The 20,471-nt window shown below is 42.9% G+C and overlaps 2 protein-coding genes across 4 annotated transcripts in view; one reads left to right on the top strand and one right to left on the bottom strand.

Moving 5' to 3' along the window:
* Positions 1-20,471, top strand: part of LOC130355627 (F-box only protein 36-like) — an 83,916-nt gene that overhangs the window by 12,688 nt on the left and 50,757 nt on the right. For 2 of the 3 annotated variants that reach the window (XM_056556006.1, XM_056556007.1), the window contains exon 2: positions 10,708-10,936. In XM_056556006.1, coding sequence (XP_056411981.1) covers positions 10,841-10,936 — 96 coding nt within the window. In that variant the 5' untranslated portion in view covers positions 10,708-10,840. Of the gene's footprint in view, positions 1-4,451; positions 4,652-10,707; positions 10,937-20,471 lie in introns of all 3 variants that reach the window. The other variant, XM_056556004.1, reaches the window with a different exon arrangement.
* PRRG1 (proline rich and Gla domain 1) overlaps positions 1-20,471 on the bottom strand; it is a 99,254-nt gene that overhangs the window by 72,338 nt on the left and 6,445 nt on the right. The window lies entirely within an intron of this gene.

The following is a 20,471-nucleotide window of genomic DNA, read 5'->3' as shown; positions in this document are numbered from 1 at the left end:
ACCAGATTGAAATAACTTAGTGGACACAGCTCCTCTGGTAGAGTGAGCGCCAAATTTGGTAATGTCTATGCCAGCTATGTCCATAGTTGATTTAACCCAACGGGCTAAAGTACAATAAGAAACAGGATTGTGAGGTTTACAATATGATATAATTAATTGAGAAGAAGAAGTTCTCAAAGATTTCGTCCTAGTTTCATAAGAGCGTAAACATCTAACCACACAAAGTTTGGTTTGATGAGGAAACGCTGGATAAAATACGGAGTGTAAATTAGTTTTAGTACGACGATAGATAGTGAAGATAACTCCATCAGGAGAAAATTGCATTCTAGAAATATCTAGCGCCCTAACATCAGATACGCGTTTGACGGAAATAAGGCACAAAAGAACAGTAAGTTTAAAGGAAAGGAGTTTTAGAGATAGAGAGTCATTATTTTCCCACGTAAGAAAGAGATCCAGGATGATAACATCCCAAGTAGAATTATATTTAGGCAAAGGAGGACGTCGATAGCGTATGCCTTTCAAGAGTCTGCATACTAAAGGATGTTTGCCTACAGGTAATGAATCAATGAGAGAATGACTAGCCGAAATGGCTGAACGATATAAATTGATGGTGCGATAAGCCTTACCATCATCAAAACAGTTGGATAAAAAATTTAAGATGTTAGTGATAGACGTTTGAAAGGGATCCAAATCCCTTTGAGATCACCAATGAAGCCAAATTTTCCAGGCTGATCTGTAAGCAGATCTGGTGCCTGGAGCCCATGCATCTGAGAGGAGTTCTGTAGTTGTGAAAGAAAGTGGTGAGACTGTCCTGGAATGCCCGAAATTAGCCAAGCAACAAGAGTCAATTGATCTGATAAGATCAATGGATGAAAATTGCCCAGAGGGTCTAGGAGGAGATCCTGAGAAGTAGGTAGAAGTAGAGGATAATCTATTAAGAGATTTAGAAGTTGAGGAAACCAAGGCTGAGTTGGCCACCAAGGAGTGATTAGGACCAAGGATGATTTCCGGAGGGAAGTTTGAAAGAGTAGACGAGGAATTAGATTGAATGGTGGAAATGCGTAAAGGGTTTTTGGGGGCCAAAATTGAAGGAAAGCGTCCGCTCCTATTGCTTCCGGATCTGTTTTCCAGCTGAAGAATTGCTGAATTTGATAATTCAGACGAGAAGCAAACATGTCGATATGAAGTGGGCCCCATATTTGTTTGACTTTTTGAAAGACTCTGGGAAGAAGTTTCCAATCGCTGAAGTCTGTGAGGAATCTGGAATTCCAATCTGCGATTGAGTTGGAAATCCCAGGAAGGTATTCTGCTTTCAGAGTAATCTGTCTGTCTAGACAAAAATGCCAGAAATCTTTGGCAATATCGGCAAGGGCCTTGGAAGTTGTTCCACTGAGATGATTGATATATTGGACAGCAGAGATGTTGTCCATGCGAAGTAAAACACAACAGTGAGATAAATCCTTCGCAAAGCTCTTTAGTGCGAATGACCCAGCCAAAAGCTCTAAGCAGTTGATATGAAGGGTAGATTCGGAAGAAGACCATTTCCCTCCAGTAGAGAGGGAATCGCAACGAGCACCCCAGCCTACTAGGCTGACGTCTGATTCTATGATAAGGTCTGGGTTGGGATTGAAAATTGCTTTTCCATTCCAATCCTGAATGTGAGATAGCCACTAAAGAAGTTCTTCCTTGGCGTCTGAAGAAAGGGGAACGACATCTGAGTACCCCAGACCTTCTCTCAAGTGTCGAATCTTCAGACGTTGAAGAGCTCGATAATGAAGAGGGGCTGGAAAGACAGCTTGAATGGAAGCTGAGAGAAGGCCCACAATCCGAGCTATTGTCCTCAGAGGGATAAGATCCTTGTGAAGAATCTGGCGAATCTCCTTGCGGATAGTCTTCAGTCTCCTGGGAGGAAGACTTAGGATGGTCGACTGGGTGTTGATCGTAAAACCCAGGAATTCCAATTCCTGAGAAGGAAGGAGAACGGATTTTTTGTGATTGATAAGGAAACACAGATTGGTTAGGAGGGGTGAAGTCCAATCTTTGTGTAAGAGAAGAATTGATTCTGTTTGAGCCATAAGGAGAATATCGTCTAGATAGATAATTACACGAACACCTTGGCTTCTTAGAAGGGCCACAATAGGTTTTAGAAGTTTGGTGAAACACCATGGAGCTGATGCTAGTCCGAATGGGAGGCAAGTAAATTGCCATTTTTGATTGTTCCAAAGAAATTGGAGATACATTTGAGAAGACGAATGAATTGGAACGGTGAGATAGGCATCTTTCAAGTCTATCTTGAGTAACCAATCGTCTTTGAGTAACATATCTCTTAAAAGATGGATGCCCTCCATCTTGAAGTGTCTGTACACAACATGATTGTTGAGTAGTCTTAGATTGATAACGGGTCTGTGACCCCCGTCCTTCTTTTTTACTAAGAATAGGTTGCTGAGAAATCCCATAGAATTCATGGGGACCGGAACAATAGCATTCTTGGAAACGAGATCCTCCATTTCCGAGTCGATTAGAGCCTGATCTATTTTGGAAAATTGGATTGGATGGGGAAGATAATATTGAAAGGGCGGAGAGACAAATTCTATCAGGAACCCCGATACAGTATTTAGTATCCATAAGTCGGAAGTAATCATAGTCCAATTTTTCAAAAAATGCATGATTCTTCCTCCCAATGGGAGATCTGCTAAAGAATGGAGATGGCTTACCTGTAGATGATCTAGCTCGAGGGACTCCTCTCTGCCCTCTGGCTCTCCATGGTCTTCCACGATAGGAAAGAATGGTGTGGAGACCGGTTGTGAAGGTTGGTAAGTTTGGTTGGTGTGGTAGGAGCCTCTAAAATTTTGTCTGTTGGGGAGCGATCGGCCGGGAAAGCGGCTCCTACCTTTCCCGGCCCAACCAAAAACTCTATTAGAGAAGACTTTCTTGAGGGAGGATTGGGCCTTGTTAATGGATGAAAACAATCCTACATATTTGTCCATGTCATGTATAAAATCGTCCCCAAATAATAAGCCCTCTGTAGGCTTTTCAGGTTCTTTGGATGCTAAATTTGTAATTTGGTGGTCAATCTTCATTAAAATAGAACGTTTACGTTCTACAGAAAGCGCTGCGTTGGCGTTTCCAAATATACAAACGGCACGTTGTGCCCATCCCAATAAGACTTCCGTGTCTATGGGTCTATTGTTGGTGGAGGATTCCTCGGCCAAATCAACTAATTTAGTTAGAGGGCCAATAAGGTCCATTAATTTATCCTGGCATGCTCGGAAGCTCCGATCCAGATCCTTCTTGGGGTTTTTCCCCGATTTCATTAAGAATTTTGTTAGAACGGGGTCTAGCTCAGGAGTAACTGCAGAATTGTGTGGCAGGGTAGGTCTTGGACACTCTGCCTTCATTTTGTTGCGAGTGGTTCTGTCCAAACTTTTGAACACTCTAGCAGATATGAATTTTGCCACCTTACCGGTGTGAAGCCATTCCCCTGACCTGGGATGGCGAATTAGGGCGGGATCGAAGTAAGATTGATCCGATTCTACTGGAATGCAATCTTCCTGGTTATCAGGGTCTTCTGCTAATTCCCCACTCTCCTCAGAGGAGTAGTCGGAGATAAAAATGTCATCAGTATTAGTAGGAAGATCTGAATCTTCAGAATGGGATTCGTTATAGGAATCTGGTTTAGATCTTTTAGCGGCTTTTTTGGCTCTTTCTGAAATAACTTCCTCAGGAGCTGAGGGTATGGGGTGTTTCTGAAGGACACCAGTAGAATGATCTGACTTAGATCTTTTATTATGGGGGTAATCTTGACCTGGTCCCTTAGAATATTTCCTGAAGGGAACTTTGTCGTCAGCAACATGATGGCGTTCAGCCTTAGCCTTTTTTGAGGTATTAAAACCTTTAGCCAGTTTAGAAACTGATGTTTCTGGTGACCAGTAGATTTCAGAGGGGGTAGTAGGGCCTGGAATTTCACTAGAAGGACCAGCTTTAGATAATGCCATAGATATGGATTTATTAATGCTATCTTGTAAGATAGATATAGCAGAGTGGACTGAGCGAGCTACTGACTCATCCACTGCTGATTGTAAGTGGTCAGGGATCTTATTATCAGAGGATAAAGATGGTTGTCTTACATCCCTGTTAGAAATTCTAGTGTCCTCAGAATTGTCCATGACAAATATAAATGATATCTTATGAATAATAGAATGAGAGATAAACTAGATTAATGTAATCTAACTGACTATAGGTAAAACTAGATATAGTGTAAATCAATGGTAAATGGTCAGAGATGGGAGAACGATATATATATTTAGTAATAAAGTGAATAATCACTATGTTAAATGGGAAGGCCAAAAATGATGAAATTACTGGAAAATATATATAAAATAATAAGTATTATTAGTATTATTATAAGTATAGCTGAACTACGCAATAAACTTACGATGTTTGCTTGACAGGATCCTGACAGGAATTGAATCTGACAGGACTCGCGCTCACTGTGACGCAGGTGATCACCACACTGCGTGTTATCGCGAGAACGGCTGCCGAAGTCTCACAGCCGAAGCGAAGATGGCCGCCGTGACGCAGGAGAAAAAGAAAGAAGACTATAGAGGAATATGCGGGATGTGAAGACACCGGAAAGTATAAAGAATCACAGGTAAGTGAGCGGAGGATAAGATATAAGAAAAAATATAGGTATGAGCGAAAACCAAGCGAAATTCAAGTGGAAACGGACGGAACAAAATTATATATAAGAAGAAATAAGGAAAAATGGAATGACTGTAAGACAATATGAATAGGGATTAATAGGAATTAATATGATAAACGGAGGGGAAGGGGGAAAAAAGGGGGGGGGAAATTTATATATCTATATAACTATAAAATAATTTGAAATATATATATGTAACAAGAAGATATATATATTGGTATATATGCAGGGGAAAATGAGAAAAAATCTTTATAATGAGAATATAATTACATATAAAACTCAATGGAATAATTGTAAAAAATAAGGAGAACAGTAATACTCATCTATATGTACTGCTGAGCAGCAAAAGAAGAGGAGGAAATATGAGCAACTGTCACTATTATACCTGTCTTCACACTCTGATTGGTCATTGAATACGTCAACATGTTTGGCTATGCCATACCTTTGTTATCAAAGTTTTTTCTGTTTTATCATTAATATATACATATCCATTTCTTTTGCTGCTGAGTGAGTAAAAGAGGTTTAAGCATAATACGAAGCGTCTTGTATTTACATAAAATTCACACTTGCGATTTGCACCTATTCCGGGTCATACGGGTCTACGGTGACCCGGAATAGAAGGGGGATCGCGGTTGTCGAAGACACCTATGATCCCCCTGAAGGGATAAGAGTGAGGTGCCACCCCTCCTATCCCTGCTATTGGTCGTCAGAAGCGACGACCAATAGCAGGGCAGGGGGGGGGGTTAACTTTCGTTTTCCCCATCCTGCCCACCCACAATAAGCGGGGCAGAACGGGGCTCCCTGGATCCTACAGAAGCCGGTGAGTTGATCTGGAGGGCTACAGTCTGAGACCACTGTATAGTGGTCTCTAAACTCTAGCCCTCCAGATGTTGCAAAACTACAACTCCCAGCATGCCCAGACAGCTGTTTGGTCATGCTGGAATATGTAGTTTTGCAACAGCTGGAGGGCTACAGTTTGAGACCACAATACAGTGGTCTCTAAACTATATCCCTCCAGATCTTGCAAAACTACAACTCCCAGCATGCCCACATAGCTGTTTGTTGTCTGGGCAGGATTTCTATTTTTTCAACATCTGGAGGTCCACAGTTTGGAGATCACTGTGCAGTGGTCTATAAACTGTAGCCCTCCAGATGTTGCAAAACTGCAAATCCCAGCATGCACAGACAGCAAACAGCTGTCTCGGCATGCTGGGAGTTGTAGTTGCGTACCTCCAGCTGTTACATAACTACATCTCCCAGCATGCCCTTCGGTGATCAGTACATGCTGGCAGTTGTAGTTTTGCAACAGCTGGAGGCACACTGGTTGGAAAATGCTGAGTTAGGTAACAGAACCTAACTGAAGGTTTTCCAACCAGTGTGCCTCCAGCTGTTGCAAAAGTACAACTCCCAGCATGCACGGTCTGTTAGTACATGCTGGGAGTTCTAGTATTGAAACAGCTGGGTACATTCACACAGGCAGGTTTACAGTAAATTTCCTGCTTTAAGTTTGGGCTGCGGCAAATTTTTCGCCGCAGCGCAAACGCCTAACGGGAAACTCACCGTAACTAGCCAGTGTGAATGTACCCTAAAAACACTACTCTACACTACACTAACACATAATAAAGAGTAAAACACTATATATACATCCCCTTACACTATCCCCTCCAATAAAAATGAAAAACTTATTGTACGGCAGTGTTTCCAAAACGGAGCCTCCAGCTGTTGCAAAACAACAGCCACTGACTGTCCAGGCATGCTGGGAGTTCTGCAACAGCTGGAGGCACCCTGTTTGGCAATCACTGGTGTAGAATACCCCTATGTAATCCCTAATATAGTCCTCAAATGCGCATGGCGCTCTCTCACTTCAAAGCCCTGTTGTATTTCAAGGAAACAGTTTAGGGTCACATATGGGGTATTTCTGTACTCGGGAGAAATTGCACTACAAATTTTGGGGGGCTTTTTCTCCTTTTACCCCTTATGAAAAGGAAAAGTTGGGGGCTACACCAGCCTGTTAGTGTAAATTTTTTTATTTTTTCACACTAACATGCTGGTGTTGCCCCATACTTTTTATTTTCACAAGCGGTAAAAGGTAAAAAAGACTCCCAGAATTTGCAATGCAATTTCTCGGAAATACCCCATATGTGGGCGGAAAATGCTCTTCGGACACACAACAAGGCTCAGGAGTGAGAGCGCACTATATACATTTGAGGCCTAAATTGGTGATTTGCACAGGGGTGGCTGATTTTACAGCAGTTCTGACATAAACACAAAGAAAAAAATACCCACATGTGACCCCATTTTGGAAACTACACCCCTCACGGAACGTGACAAGGGGTATAGTGAGCCTTAACACCCCACAGGTGTTTGACGAATTTTCATTAAAGTTGGATGGGAAAAAAAAAATTCACTAAAATGCTGGTGTTACCCTAAATTTTTCATTTTCACAAGGGAAAATAGGAAAAAATCCCCCCAAAATTTGTAACCCCATTTCTTCTGAGTAAGAACATACCCCATATGTGAATGTAAAGTGCTCTGCTGGCGCACTACAATGCTCAGAACAGAAGGAGCGCCATTGGTATTTTGAAGAGAAAATTTGTCCGGAATTGGAGGCCACGTGTGTTTACAAAGCCCCCATAGTGTCAGAACAATGGACCCCCCCCACATGTGACCCCATTTCGGAAACTACACCCCTCATGTAATGTAATAAGGGGTACAGTGAGCATTTATGCCCCACAGGTGTCTGACAGATTTTTGGAACAGTGGTCACTGCACCCCTTATTAAATTCTGTGAGGGGTGTAGTTTCCAAAATTCGGTCACGTGGGGGGGGGGGGGGGTCCACTGTTCTGGCACCACGGGGGGCTTTGTAAACGCACATGGCCCTCTGACTACCATTCCAAACAAATTCTCTTCCCAAAAGCTCAATGGCGCTCCTCCTCTTCTGAGCATTGTAGTTCGCCAGCAGAGCACTTGATGTCCACACATGGGGTATTTCCATACTCAGATGGAATGGGGTTACAAATTTTGGGGGTAATTTTCTCCTATTACCCCTTGTAAAAATGTAAAATATAGGGAAAAAAACAGCATTTTAGTAAAAAAAAAATGTTTTTTCATTTACACATCCAACTTTAACAAAAAATCGTCAAACACCTGTTGGTAGTTAAGGCTCACTGTACCCCTTGTTACGTTCCTTAAGGGGTGTAGTTTCCAAAATGGTAATGGTATGCCATGTGGGTATTTTTTGCTGTTCTGGCACCACAGGGGCTTCCTAAATGCAACATGCCCCCCAAAAACCATTTCAGCAAAATTTGCTTTCAAAAAGCCAAATGTGACTCCTTCTCTTCTGAGCATTGTAGTTCGCCCGCAGAGCATTTTACGTCCTAACATGGGGTATTTCCATACTCAGAAGAGATGGGGTTACAAATTTTGGTGGGCATTTTCTCCAATTACGCTTTGTAAAAATTGTAAATTTTGGTGAAAAAGCTGAACACACCTGTGGGGTGTTAAGGCTAACTGGACCCCTTATTATGTGCCCTGAGGGGTGTAGTTTCCAAAATGGTATGCCATGTGGGGTTTTCTGCTGTTCTGGCACCATAGGGGCTTCCTAAATGTGACATGCCCCCCAAAAACCATTTCAGCAAAATTCACTCTCCAAAATCCCATTGTTGCTCCTTCCCTTCTGAGCCCTCTACTCCGCCTGACATACACATATGAGGTATTTCCTTACTCAAGAGAAATTGGGTTACAAATTTTGGGGGGCTTTTTCTCCTGGTAACTGCCCAGTTTAGAAGAAGTTTGCTCTGGGGATTTGCTTCTAAACTGGGCGGTTCCCGAGACATGTGTCATCAGAGAGCACTTAGACAGAAAAAGACAACCTTAACTTCAGAAGCTCATAAGTACTGAAATGATTAAGATTTTTTAATAGAAATAATTTACAAATCTGTTTAACTTTCTGGAGCCAGTTGATATATATATAAAAAGTTTTTTCCTCGATAGCCCTTTTAATGCTTGAAGTGACAGTGGTCAGATGTTAAAAAAATGGCCGGGTCCTTAAGGTATATTTGGGCTGGGTCCTTAAAGGAGTACTCTAGTCCAGAGTATTCCTGCTCCGTTCTGCCTGGGCTGCAAAATAAATTAAAATGAACCCTCACTCACCTCCCTGGGTTCCCGTGGAGCGCCACTACAGCTGTTTGGTCCTCCGGTCCATCCTCTTCATACTTCCGGGTGTAACGAAGCGTCACATGGCGCTCAGCCTATCACCGGCCACCGCGATGTTCAGCCTCGGCCGGCGATAGGCTGAGCGCCATGTGACGCTTCGTTACACCAGGAACTATGAAGGAGATGGACCGGAGGACCGAACAGCTGTAGTGGCGCTCCACGGGAACCCAGGGAGGTGAGTGAGGGTTCATTTTCATTTATTTTGCAGCCCGGGCAGAACGGAGCAGGAATACTCTGGACTAGAGTACTCCTTTAACCCCTTAAGGACCCATTTTGGCCTTAAGGACTCAGACAATTTAATTTTTACGTTTTCATTTTTTCCTCCTCGCCTTCTAAAAATCATAACTCTTTTATATTTTCATCCACAGACTAGTATGAGGGCTTGTTTTTTGCGCGACCAGTTGTCATTTGTAATGACATCACTCATTATATCATAAAATGTATGGCGCAACCAAAAAACACTATTTTTGTGGGGAAATTAAAACGAAAAACGCAATTTTGCTAATTTTGGAAGGTTTCGTTTTTCACGCCGTACAATTTATGGTAAAAATGACATGTGTTCTTTATTCTGAGGGTCAATACGATTAAAATGATACCCATTATTACATACTTTTATATTATTGTTGCGCTTAAAAAAAATCACAAACTTTTTAACCAAATGAGTACGTTTATAATCCCTTTATTTTGATGACCCCTAACTTTTTTATTTTTCCGTATAAGCGGCAGTATGGGGGCTCATTTTTTGCGCCATGATCTGTACTTTTTTTTGATACCACATTTGCATATAAAAAACTTTTAATACATTTTTTATAATTTTTTTTTTAATAAAATGTATTAAAAAAGTAGGAATTTTGGACTTTTTATTTTTTTTCGTTCACGCCGTTAACCGTACGGGATCATTAACATTTTATTTTAATAGTTCGGACATTTACGCACGCGGCGATACCAAATATGTCTATAAAAAAAAAATTTACGCTTTTTGGGGGTAAAATAGGAAAAAACGGACGTTTTACTTTTTTATTGGGGAGGGGATTTTTCACTTTTTTTTTACTTTTACTTTTACATTTTTTTACATTTTATTTTACACTTGAATAGTCCCCATAGGGGACTATTCATAGCAATACCATGATTGCTAATACTGATCTGTTCTATGTATAGGACATAGAACAGATCAGTATTATCGGTTATCTTCTGCTCTGGTCTGCTCGATCACAGACCAGAGCAGGAGACGCTTGGAGCCGGACGGAGGAAGGAGAGGGGACCTCCGTGCGGTGTCATTCATTCAAATCGCGCACTGCCGCAGATGCCGGGATCTGTATTGATCCCGGCACCTGAGGGGTTAATGGCGGACGCCCGCGAGATCGCGGGCGTCGGCCATTGCCGGCGGGTCCCTGGCTGTGATCAGCAGCCGGGATCAGCCGCGCATGACACGGGCATCGCTCCGATGCCCGCGGTTATGCTTAGGACGTCAATGTACGTCCTGGTGCGTTAAGTACCACCGCACCAGGACGTACATTTATGTCCTGCGTCCTTAAGGGGTTAAAACAGAAATTTGTTTACATTTATGCGCAAGTATGTCTCTATGTAATTTGTTATTCTCTGTGACTAAGGATAATGATCAACTAACAATAGGTCTGAAAGCTGTTACATTGTAGGGATTAATCTGCCTGCAGATTTTCATTCAAAGGTTTCATATACACTGGTTGTCCCTTTGCCAGAAACTGAGCAGGTTACTCTGTAAACAAAGGTTGGTTTACATAGTGAATAAAAGATTAGCACTTGCATTCAGCAGGTGGAACCAAAGAATTTGATGCTCTCTAAGATAGATTTGCCAGACCACATAAAGAGGAGGGGGTATTGTACAGGTCACAGAAGACGTTTTCAAGACATCAGGAACCTGCTGGACATCACACCTTTTTAATATGGCCTCTCTTCTACAAGAAACATTGTTTGAAATCCAGTGTCAAGCCCCTGCACCAAACAAAGATTTTCATCATCTTGTCATTACAAAAAATGAGGTGAGTGTGATTTGTATGTCTATATTTTGTTAATCAGTTATTACCTGAGTTTTTCTGTCAAAAACAGTTGTTGCAGTTTGCTAGAATAAGCCACCAATATCTATTCAGAAGAGGTAGAAATTCAGCATTTTTGATTCCTAGCTGTAGCTAAAACGAAGTGAGGGTGGTGCTTTAAAGGGGTACTCCGGTGGCAAACTTTTTTTTTTTCAAGGGGTACTCCCGTGGAAAAAAAAAATTTTTTATATCGACTGGTGCCAGAAAGTTAAACAGATTTGTAAATCACTTCTATTAAAACATTTTAATCCTTCCAGTACTTTTTAGGGGCTGTATACTAAAGAGAAATCCAAAAAAGAAATGAATTTCCTCTGATGTCACGACCACAGTGCTCTCTGCTGAACAATTTAGGAGCTGTCCAGAGCAGCATATGTTTGCTATGGGGATTTTTTCCTGCTCTGGTCAGTTCCTAAAATGGACAGCAGAGGTCAGTAGAGAGCCCTGTGGTCATGACATCAGAGGAAATGCACTTCTTTTTGGGATTTCTCTTTAGTATACAGTCCCTAAAAAGTACTGGAAGGATTAAGATTTTTTAATAGAAGTGATTTACAAATCTGTTTAACCCCTTCAGGACCAAGCCCATTTTGGCCTTAAGGACCAGAGCGTTTTTTGCACATCTGACCACTGTCACTTTAAACATTAATAACTCTGGAATGCTTTTAGTTATCATTCTGATTCCGAGATTGTTTTTTCGTGACATGTTCTACTTTAACTTAGTGGTAACATTTTTTGGTAACTTGCATCCTTTCCTTGTGAAAAATCCTAAAATTTGATGAAAAATTTAAAAATTTTGCATTTTTCTAACTTTGAAGCTCTCTGCTTGTAAGGAAAATGTATATTACAAATAAAAAAAATTTTTATTCACATATACAATATGTCTACTTTATGTTTGCATCATAAAAGTGACGAGTTTTTACTTTTGGAAGACACCAGAGGGCTTCAAAGTTCAGCAGCAATTTTCCAATTTTTCAAAAAATTTTCAAACTCACTATTTTTCAGGGACCAGTTCAGGTATGAAGTGGATTTGAAGGGTCTTCTTATTATAAATACCCCACAAAAGACCTCATTATAAAAACTGCACCCCCCAAAGTATTCAAAATGACATTCAGTCATCATTTTAACCCTTTAGGTGTTTCACAGGAATAGAAGCAAAGTGAAGGAGAAAATTCACAATCTTCATTTTTTACACTCGCATGTTCTTGTAGACCCAATTTTTAAATTTTTACAAGGGGTAAAAGGAGAAAATGTATACTTATATTTGTAGCCTGATTTCTCTCGAGTAAGCACATACCTCATATGTCTATGTTAAGTGTTCGGCGGGCGCAGTAGAGGGCTCAGAAGGGAAAGAGCGATAAGGGGATTTTGGAGAGTACGTTTTACTGAAATGGTTTTTGGGGGGCATGTTGCATTTAGGAAGCCCCTATGGTGCCAGAACAGCAAAAAACCCTCACATGGCATACCATTTTGGAAACTAGACCCCTTGAGGAACATAACAAGGAATAAAGTGAGCCTTAATACCCCACAGGTGTTTCACGACTTTTGCATATGTAAAAAAAAAATATTTTTTTTCACTAAAATGTGTGTTTCCCCCCAAATTTCACATTTTTCCAAGGGTTAATAGCAGGAAATACCCCCCAATATTTGTAACCCCTTCTCTTCTGAGTATGGAGGTACCCCATAAGTTGACCTGAAGTGCACTATGGGCGAACTACAATGCTCAGAAGAGAAGGAGTCATATTTGGCTTTTTGAGAGCAAATTTTGCTCGGGGGGCATGTCGCATTTAGGAAGCCCCTATGGTGCCAGAACAGCAAAAAATACCCACATGGCATACCATTTTGGAAACTAGACCCCTTGAGGAATGTAATAAGGAATAAAGTGAGCCTTATTACCCCACAGGTGTTTCACGACTTTTGCATATGTAAAAAAAAAAAAAAAAAAATTCCACTAAAATGTGTGTTTCCCCCCTAATTTCACCTTTTTGCAAGGGTTAATAGCAGAAAATACCCCCCAAAATTTGTAACCCCATCTCTTCTGAGTATGGAGGTACCCCATAAGTTGACCTGAAGTGCACTATGGGCGAACTACAATGCTCAGAAGAGAAGGAGTCATATTTGGCTTTTTGAGAGCAAATTTTGCTCGGGGAGCATGTCGCATTTAGGAAGCCCCTAAGGTGTCAGAACAGCAAAAAAAAAACACACATGGCATACCATTTTGGAAACTAGACCCCTTGAGGAACGTAACAAGGGGTACAGTGAGCATTTGCCCCCCACTGGTGTCTGACAGATCTTTGGAACAGTGGGCTGTACAAGTTTTCATTTTCATGGACCACTGTTCCAAAGATCCGTCAGACACCTGTGGGGGGTAAATTCTCACTGCACCCCTCATTACATTCCGTGAGGGGTGTCGTTTCCGAAATGGGGTCACATGTGTTTTTTTTTTTTTTTTTGCGTTTGTCAAAACCGCTGTAACAATCAGCCAGCCCTGTGCAAATCACCTCAAATGTACATGGTGCGCTCTCCCTTCTGGGCCTTGTTGTGCGCCCCCAGAGCACTTTGCGCTCACATATGGGGTATCTCTGTAGTCGGGAGAAATTGCGTTACAAATTTTGGGGGGCTTTTTTCCCTTTTACCTCTTGTGAAAATGTAAAGTATAGGGCAACATCAGCATGTTAGTGTAAAAAATAAAAAAATTTTACACTAACATTCTGGTGTAGACCCCAACATTTCCTTTTCATGAAGGGTTAAAGAAGAAAAAGCCCCCCAAACCTTGTAACGCAATTTCTCCCGAGTACAGCGATACCCCATATGTGACCCTAAACTGTTGCCCTGAAATACGACAGGGCTCCAAAGTGAGAGCGCCATGTGCATTTGAGGCCTAAATTAGGGATTTGCATAGGGGTGGACATAGGGGTATTCTACGCCAGTGATTCCCAAACAGGGTGCCTCCAGCTGTTGCAAAACTCCCAGCATGCCTGGACAGTCAACGGCTGTCCGACAATACTGGGAGTTGTTGTTTTTCAACAGCTGGAGGCTCTGCTTTGGAAACAGTGGTGTACCGGACGTTCTTATTGGGGGAGGGGGGCTGTGTAAGGGTATGTGTATATGTAGTGTTTTTAACTTTTTATTTTATTTTGTGTTAGTGTAGTGTAGTGTTTTTAGGGTACAGTCACATGGGCGGGCGATTACAGCGAGTTTCCCAGCGCCAAATTTGCTGCATCTCAAGATGCGAGAAACCCACTGTAAAAGCCTCGTCCATGTGAATGTACCCTGTACATTCACGGGGGTGGCGGGGCGGGGGGGGGGGCTTGCATCAGCTGTTGCAAAACCACAACTCCCAGCATGCATGGTCTGTTAGTGCATGCTGGGAGTCATAGTTTTGCAACAGCTGGAGGCACACAGGTTAGGAAACACTGAGTTAGAAACAGACAATGTTTCCCAACCAGTGTGTCTCCAATTGTTGCAAAACTACAACTCCCAGCATGCCCAGACAGCTGAAGGGCATGCTGGGAGTTGTAGTTCGGCAACATCTGAAGGGCCAGATGTTGCTGAACTTAAACTCCCAGCATGCCTGGACAGTCAGTGCATACTGGGAGTTGTAGTTTTGCAACAGCTGGAAGAGCACAGATTGGAGACCATTATACAATGGTCTCCAAACTGGGGCCCTCCAGATGTTGCAAAACTACAACTCCCAGCATGCATGGTCTTTTAGTGCATGCTGGGAGTTATAGTTTTGCAACAGCTGGAGGCACACAGGTTAGTAAACACTGAGTTAGAAACAATGTTTCCCAACCAGTGTGTCTCCAGCTGTTGCAAAACTACAACTCCCAGCATGCCCAGACAGCTGAAGGGCATGCTGGGAGTTGTAGTTCGGCAACATTTGAAGGGCTTAACTAAAACTCCCAGCATGTCTGGACAGTCAGTGCATGCTGGGAGTTGTAGTTTTGCAACAGCTGGAAGAGCACAGATTGGAGACCATTATACAATGGTCTCCAAACTGGGGCCCTCCAGATGTTGCAAAACTACAACTCCCAGCATGCCCAGACAGCCAAAGGCTGTCTAGGCATGCTGGGAGTTGTAGTTTTCAGACTCCTAGAAGCAGCAGTGAAGATCTTCACTGCTGCCTCTGAGGACCACATACTTACCCGTCGCTGCTCGTCCACGTGGCCGGTCCCGCGCTGCTCCTCCGTCCCGCCGCTGGATCAGGTAAGTCCGCCGGTCCCCACGTGTTCCCCCCGAATGCCGCAGGTCCCCGCGAGCCCCTGCAGCGCTTCGTCCCCCGTTCTGCCCGACTTCCAGGGGCGGGCAGTGCGGGGGATCTGAACTTTCACCCCAGATCACTGTGATTGGTCCACAGGGACCAATCACAGTGATCGCTGACCAGGACCATCAATTGATGGTCCTGGGGGTGAAGCAGAAGTTGTCCCCTGCTGGAAACAGCGGGACTTCTGCCAGTTAACCCGTGCAATGCTGCGCATCGCCGGGTTAACTGAATGTCATTTATAAACGCCGGGATGCGCGAACGCACTGCACAACCCGGCGTTTATATATGACATTCTGCGGGAAGGGGTTAACTTTCTGTCACCAGTTGATATGAAAAAAAAGTTTTCCACAGGAGTACCTCTTTAAATCAACTGGTGCCAGAAAGTTAAACAGATTTGTAAATTATTTCTATTAAAAAAAGTCTTAATCCTTCTAGTACTTATTAGCTGCTGAATACTACAGAGGAAATTATTTTCTTTTTGGAACACAGAGCTCTCTGCTGACATCATGACCACAGTGCTCTCTGCTGACATCTCTGTCCATTTAAAGAACTGTCCAGAGTAGAAGAAAATCCCCATAGCAAATATATGCTGCTCTGGACAGTTCCTAAAATGGACAGAGATGTCAGCAGAGAGCACTGTGGTCATGATGTCAGCAGAGCTAACTGTTCCAAAAAGAAAATAATTTCCTCTGTAGTATTCAGCAGCTAATAAGTACTGGAAGGCTTAAGATTTTTTAATATAAGTAATTTACAAATATGTTCAACTTTCTGGCACCAGTTGATCTAAAAAAAAAAAAGTTTTCCACTGAGTACCCATTTAAAGCAACATACCTCTTCATCTCAAGTCAACTGAATGCCAGCATAAGCAATGCATGTTTGCCTTGCAAATTGTTTGTAAAGTTTGTAATAGTATTTTCTTAAACAGGACCCCCAAATTTATTTTTTTAGCTTATGTTTTCTTTGACCTTACCTTCTAAAAGTATTTTAGTTTTTTCATAGACAGAGTTTTATTGGGGCTTATTTTTGTGGAACAAATTGTACTGGCACTGGTGCTCTTTATTTTACCATTTCATGTATTACGAAGCCAGAAAAAATATATTTGTAGGGTAAAATGTAAAATAAACTGGAATTCTGTATTATTTTGTCAGCATTCTCCATATGGTAAAACTGACATGCTAAATTTATTCTACGGGTCAGCCAGGTTTTATCAATCTTTTTGAATTGTTTTTTCTTTTGCCATAAAAAATTAAAAAATTAAAAAAACAAATCTGTGCATGGACATGTTCTGAAACCTATAAACTTTTATTTTTCCACCTAAGGAGCTGTGTGAGGGCAATTTTTTGTGCCACGAGGTGTTGTTTTTACTGGTATTACATTTGTATAGTTTTTACTTTTTCATCAGTTTTATTCAGTTTTTCTGGGATAAGATGTGACTAAATATCTGCTACTTTAGTGGACTTTTATAAGCAATGATTTGATTGCTTATAAAGATCAATGTAATGCATTGTTTCAGGTTGTTGTTCACAGCTACTAACATCACATCAGCCTTGAGTTAAGCAGCTGTCATGAATGTAGATTGCCTGTGCCTTTTACACTGAAATTATGGCTATTATTGTTGTTTAAGAAAACATAAAAATGTTCACAAAAATGATTTATAGTCTAGTGCAGTGGTTCCCAACATTTTTTTGCCCGAGTACCACTTGACAGCCCATTTCCAAAAATTGTACCCCCCCCATATTAGTGACATGTTTGTAATTAATATAGTTGCTGTTACTTAAAATGTATATGCTTTTCTTTATTTCATGTAGTTTCCCCAGGCCCTTGCTCCTCTCACTATCTCCCCAAGCACTCTGATCATCTTACCTCCCTGAGACTCTGTTAACTGTACCCAGTTTTGCTTCACATGTTTGTTAATAAAATACTGTACCCCATGTGCATCTATATTATACTGTTCCCCCATATTATAATGCACCACCACTTCCTCCATATTACATATATCAGGGGTCGGCAACTCATGGCACGCAGGGTGCTTTTGAGTGGCACTCGGGGCTGGCTCTGGTGGGAGAGGCGCTGTCCTGGATCCCCAGGCGAGCAAGGGCCGCTTTAAGCTGTGCGTGCACACACATGCACAGTTAAAGGGGTTATCCACCATATGGTGATGTTAGTATGTACCTGGCAGGCAGTAATGAACATGCTTAGGAAGGATCTGTGCTTGTCTTGGGGTTAAATGGCTATGTTGTGAGATTACCATAACACTGTGGCTAGCTTTTTGTGAACTGGTATTTCCTGTTAGAATTTTTCTTTTTTTTTTTACTACAAATCCCATAATACCATTTTCCTCCCTCCCACACATCAGCCACCCCACCCATTGATCGCTCCACCTATTGAAGCAGACAGGCTCCATGTCATCAGCTGACTAGTGAGGTCAGGTCTTGGCCACATTGCAACCTGGGAAAAATCTGAGACAACAGTCATTTTGTATGCTGGTAAAAATAAATATTGGTGTGAAAATCACAGAAGAATTGTGAGAAAAACGTCACACACAGGTACAGACATTTTATTATGAACTACACTAACTTTACAGCCCCTGTAGCATAGTCAAATAAAAATTCCTGGAATACCCCTTTAAAGCTTCCTCTCAGTGTGAGCTGCAGGACCTGTGGCTTCACTGAGAGGAGACCTGTGACCTCTGCCTGCACGCAGCGCAGGCGTCAATGACGTCACTCATCGGCACCTGCACTGTAGTGGGAGAAGAACGCAGCTAGCTTGTGCTTCCCAGAAGATCCCTGCCTGCGCTATAGGTGAGTAAAAGTTATTTTAATTCATCCTAGAATCTGCAGAGCAGAGGGAGAAGCGGGAAGCGGGGGTGCAAGTGATGATGGGGTGGAAGGGGGGTGCAAGTGATAATGGGGGGAAGGGGGTGCAAGTAATAAGGGGGGAAGGGGGGTTCAAGTGATAATGGGGGGGAAGGAGGGTGCAAGTGATAATGGGGGAGAAGGGGGTGTAATTGATGATGAGGGGGGAAGGGGGGGTTGCAAGTGATGATGGGGGTGCAAGTGATAATGGGGGAAGGGGTTGCAAGTGATAATGGGGGAGAAGGGGGTGCAAATGATGGGGGAAGGGGGGTGCAAGTGATGATGGGGGTGCAAGTGATGATGGAAAAAGGGTGCAAGTGATGATGGAGGTGCAAGTGATGATGGGGGGAAGGGGGTGTAAGTGATATGGGGGGAAGGGGGGTGCAAGTGATGATGGCGGGAAGGGGGGGTGCAAGTGATGATGTTAGGGTGCAAGTGATGATGGGGGAAGGGGGTACAAGTGATGATGGGGGTGCAAGTGATGATGGGGTGAAAGTGATAATGGGTGGAAGGGGGTGCAAGTGATGATAGGGGGTGCAAGTGATAATGGGGTGAAGGGGGTGCAAGTGATGATCGGGGGTGTAAGTGATTTCGGGGGAAGGGGGGTGCTAGTGATGATGGTGGGAAAGGGGGGTGCAAGTGATGATGGGAGGGTGCAAGTGATAATGGGGGGAAGGGGGAGTACAAGTGATGATGGGGTGATGGGGGGTGCAAGTGACAGGGGGGAAGGGGATACAAGTGAAAGGGGAAGGGGGGATGCAGGTGACAGGGAGGGGGATGATGATTTGGATGTGAAAGAGCACTGGATACTTCCCTGCCTGGATACCTACAAAATTTCCTGCTTGGCTACCTACCTTATTAATTTCCTGCCTACATACCCACCTACTTAGCCACCTGGCTATCTACCTACATAGCTACTTACCCACATAGCAACCTAATTACCTACTTGCTACCTAACTACCTACCTATCTACCCAGGTATCTACCTACATACATAGCTACCCATTTACCTATGAACTTTCCTCCATATCTACTTACCTACCTGCATAGCTACCTACCTACTTATATCCAAGGAAAATTGTAGCTCACCAAAGTATAAAGTGCAGAATTCAGTGCAGTTTATTCCATTTCAAACAGTGTTACAGAGCAGGCTACGTTCCATCGCCTCTCATGCTTGACAAAGACGAAGACAGGTCGCTGAAACGTTGCTTGCTCTATAATGCTGTTTGGAATGGAATAAACTCCACAGAATTTTGCACTTCTGGGGACTGCACTGGAAAAATGCAGAGACTAAGATGTTTGTCTTGCAGATGCTGCAGTGATGGGTTTTTGCTGGAAGAAGTCATCATGGTGGTCTGAGCCAGAAGGAAAGAGGAGGACGCCGACCGTAAAAGACGTAAATTGTGAGCCAGTTAATGTAACTGAATGTATATTATTGCGCAACAGCACTAGGGTCTGATTCTGGGGTCTGTATTATGTAAGGGGGGGGTCTGTATTATGTTGGGTGGTTCTGGGGTCTGTATTATGGTAGGTGGGGATTCTGGGGTCTGCATTATGGTGGGGTCTGATTCTGTGGTCTGTATTATGGTGGGTAGTGATTCTGGGCTCTTTATTGTGGTGGGGTCTGATTCTGGGGTCTGTATTATGGTGGGTGGTGATTATGGGGTCTGTATTATCGTGCGGACTGATTCTGGGGTCTGTATTATGGTTGGTGGTGATTCTGGGTTCTGTATTATGGTGGGTGATGATTCTGGGGTCTGTATTATGATGGGGTCTGATTCTGGGGTCTGTATTATGGTGGGTTGTGATTCTGTGGTCTGTATTATGATGAGGTCTGATTCTGTGGTCTGTATTATGGTGAGTGGTGATTCTGGGGCCTGTATTATGGTGAGGTCTGATTCTGGGATCTGTATTATGGTGGGGTCTGATTCTGGGACCTGTATTATGGTGGGGTCTTATTCTAGGGTCTGTATTATGGTGGGTGGTGATTCTGGGGTCTGTATTATGGCGGGTGGTGATTCTGGGGTCTGTATTATGGTGGGGACTGATTTTGAGGTCTCTATTATGGTGGGTGGTGATTCTTGGGTCTGTATTATGGTGGGTGGTGATTCTGGGGTCAGTATTATGGTGGGTGGTGATTCTGGGGGGGGGTCTTTATTATGGTGGGTGGTGATTCTGGGGTCTGTATTATGGTGGGTGGTGATTCTGGGGTCTGCATTATGGTGGGGTCTGATTTTGGGGTCTGTATTATGGTGGGGACTGATTTTGAGGTCTCTATTATGGTGGGTGGTGATTCTTGGGTCTGTATTATGGGGTCTGATTCTGGGGACGGTGGCGGGTGGTGATGGTGGGTGGTGATTCTGGGG

The sequence above is a fragment of the Hyla sarda genome, chromosome 2, assembly GCF_029499605.1.
Source record: "Hyla sarda isolate aHylSar1 chromosome 2, aHylSar1.hap1, whole genome shotgun sequence".
NCBI classification, from domain to species: domain Eukaryota; kingdom Metazoa; phylum Chordata; class Amphibia; order Anura; family Hylidae; genus Hyla; species Hyla sarda.
Note: the sequence above shows the minus strand (reverse complement) of the source record. Positions and strands in the feature narration are given on the sequence as shown.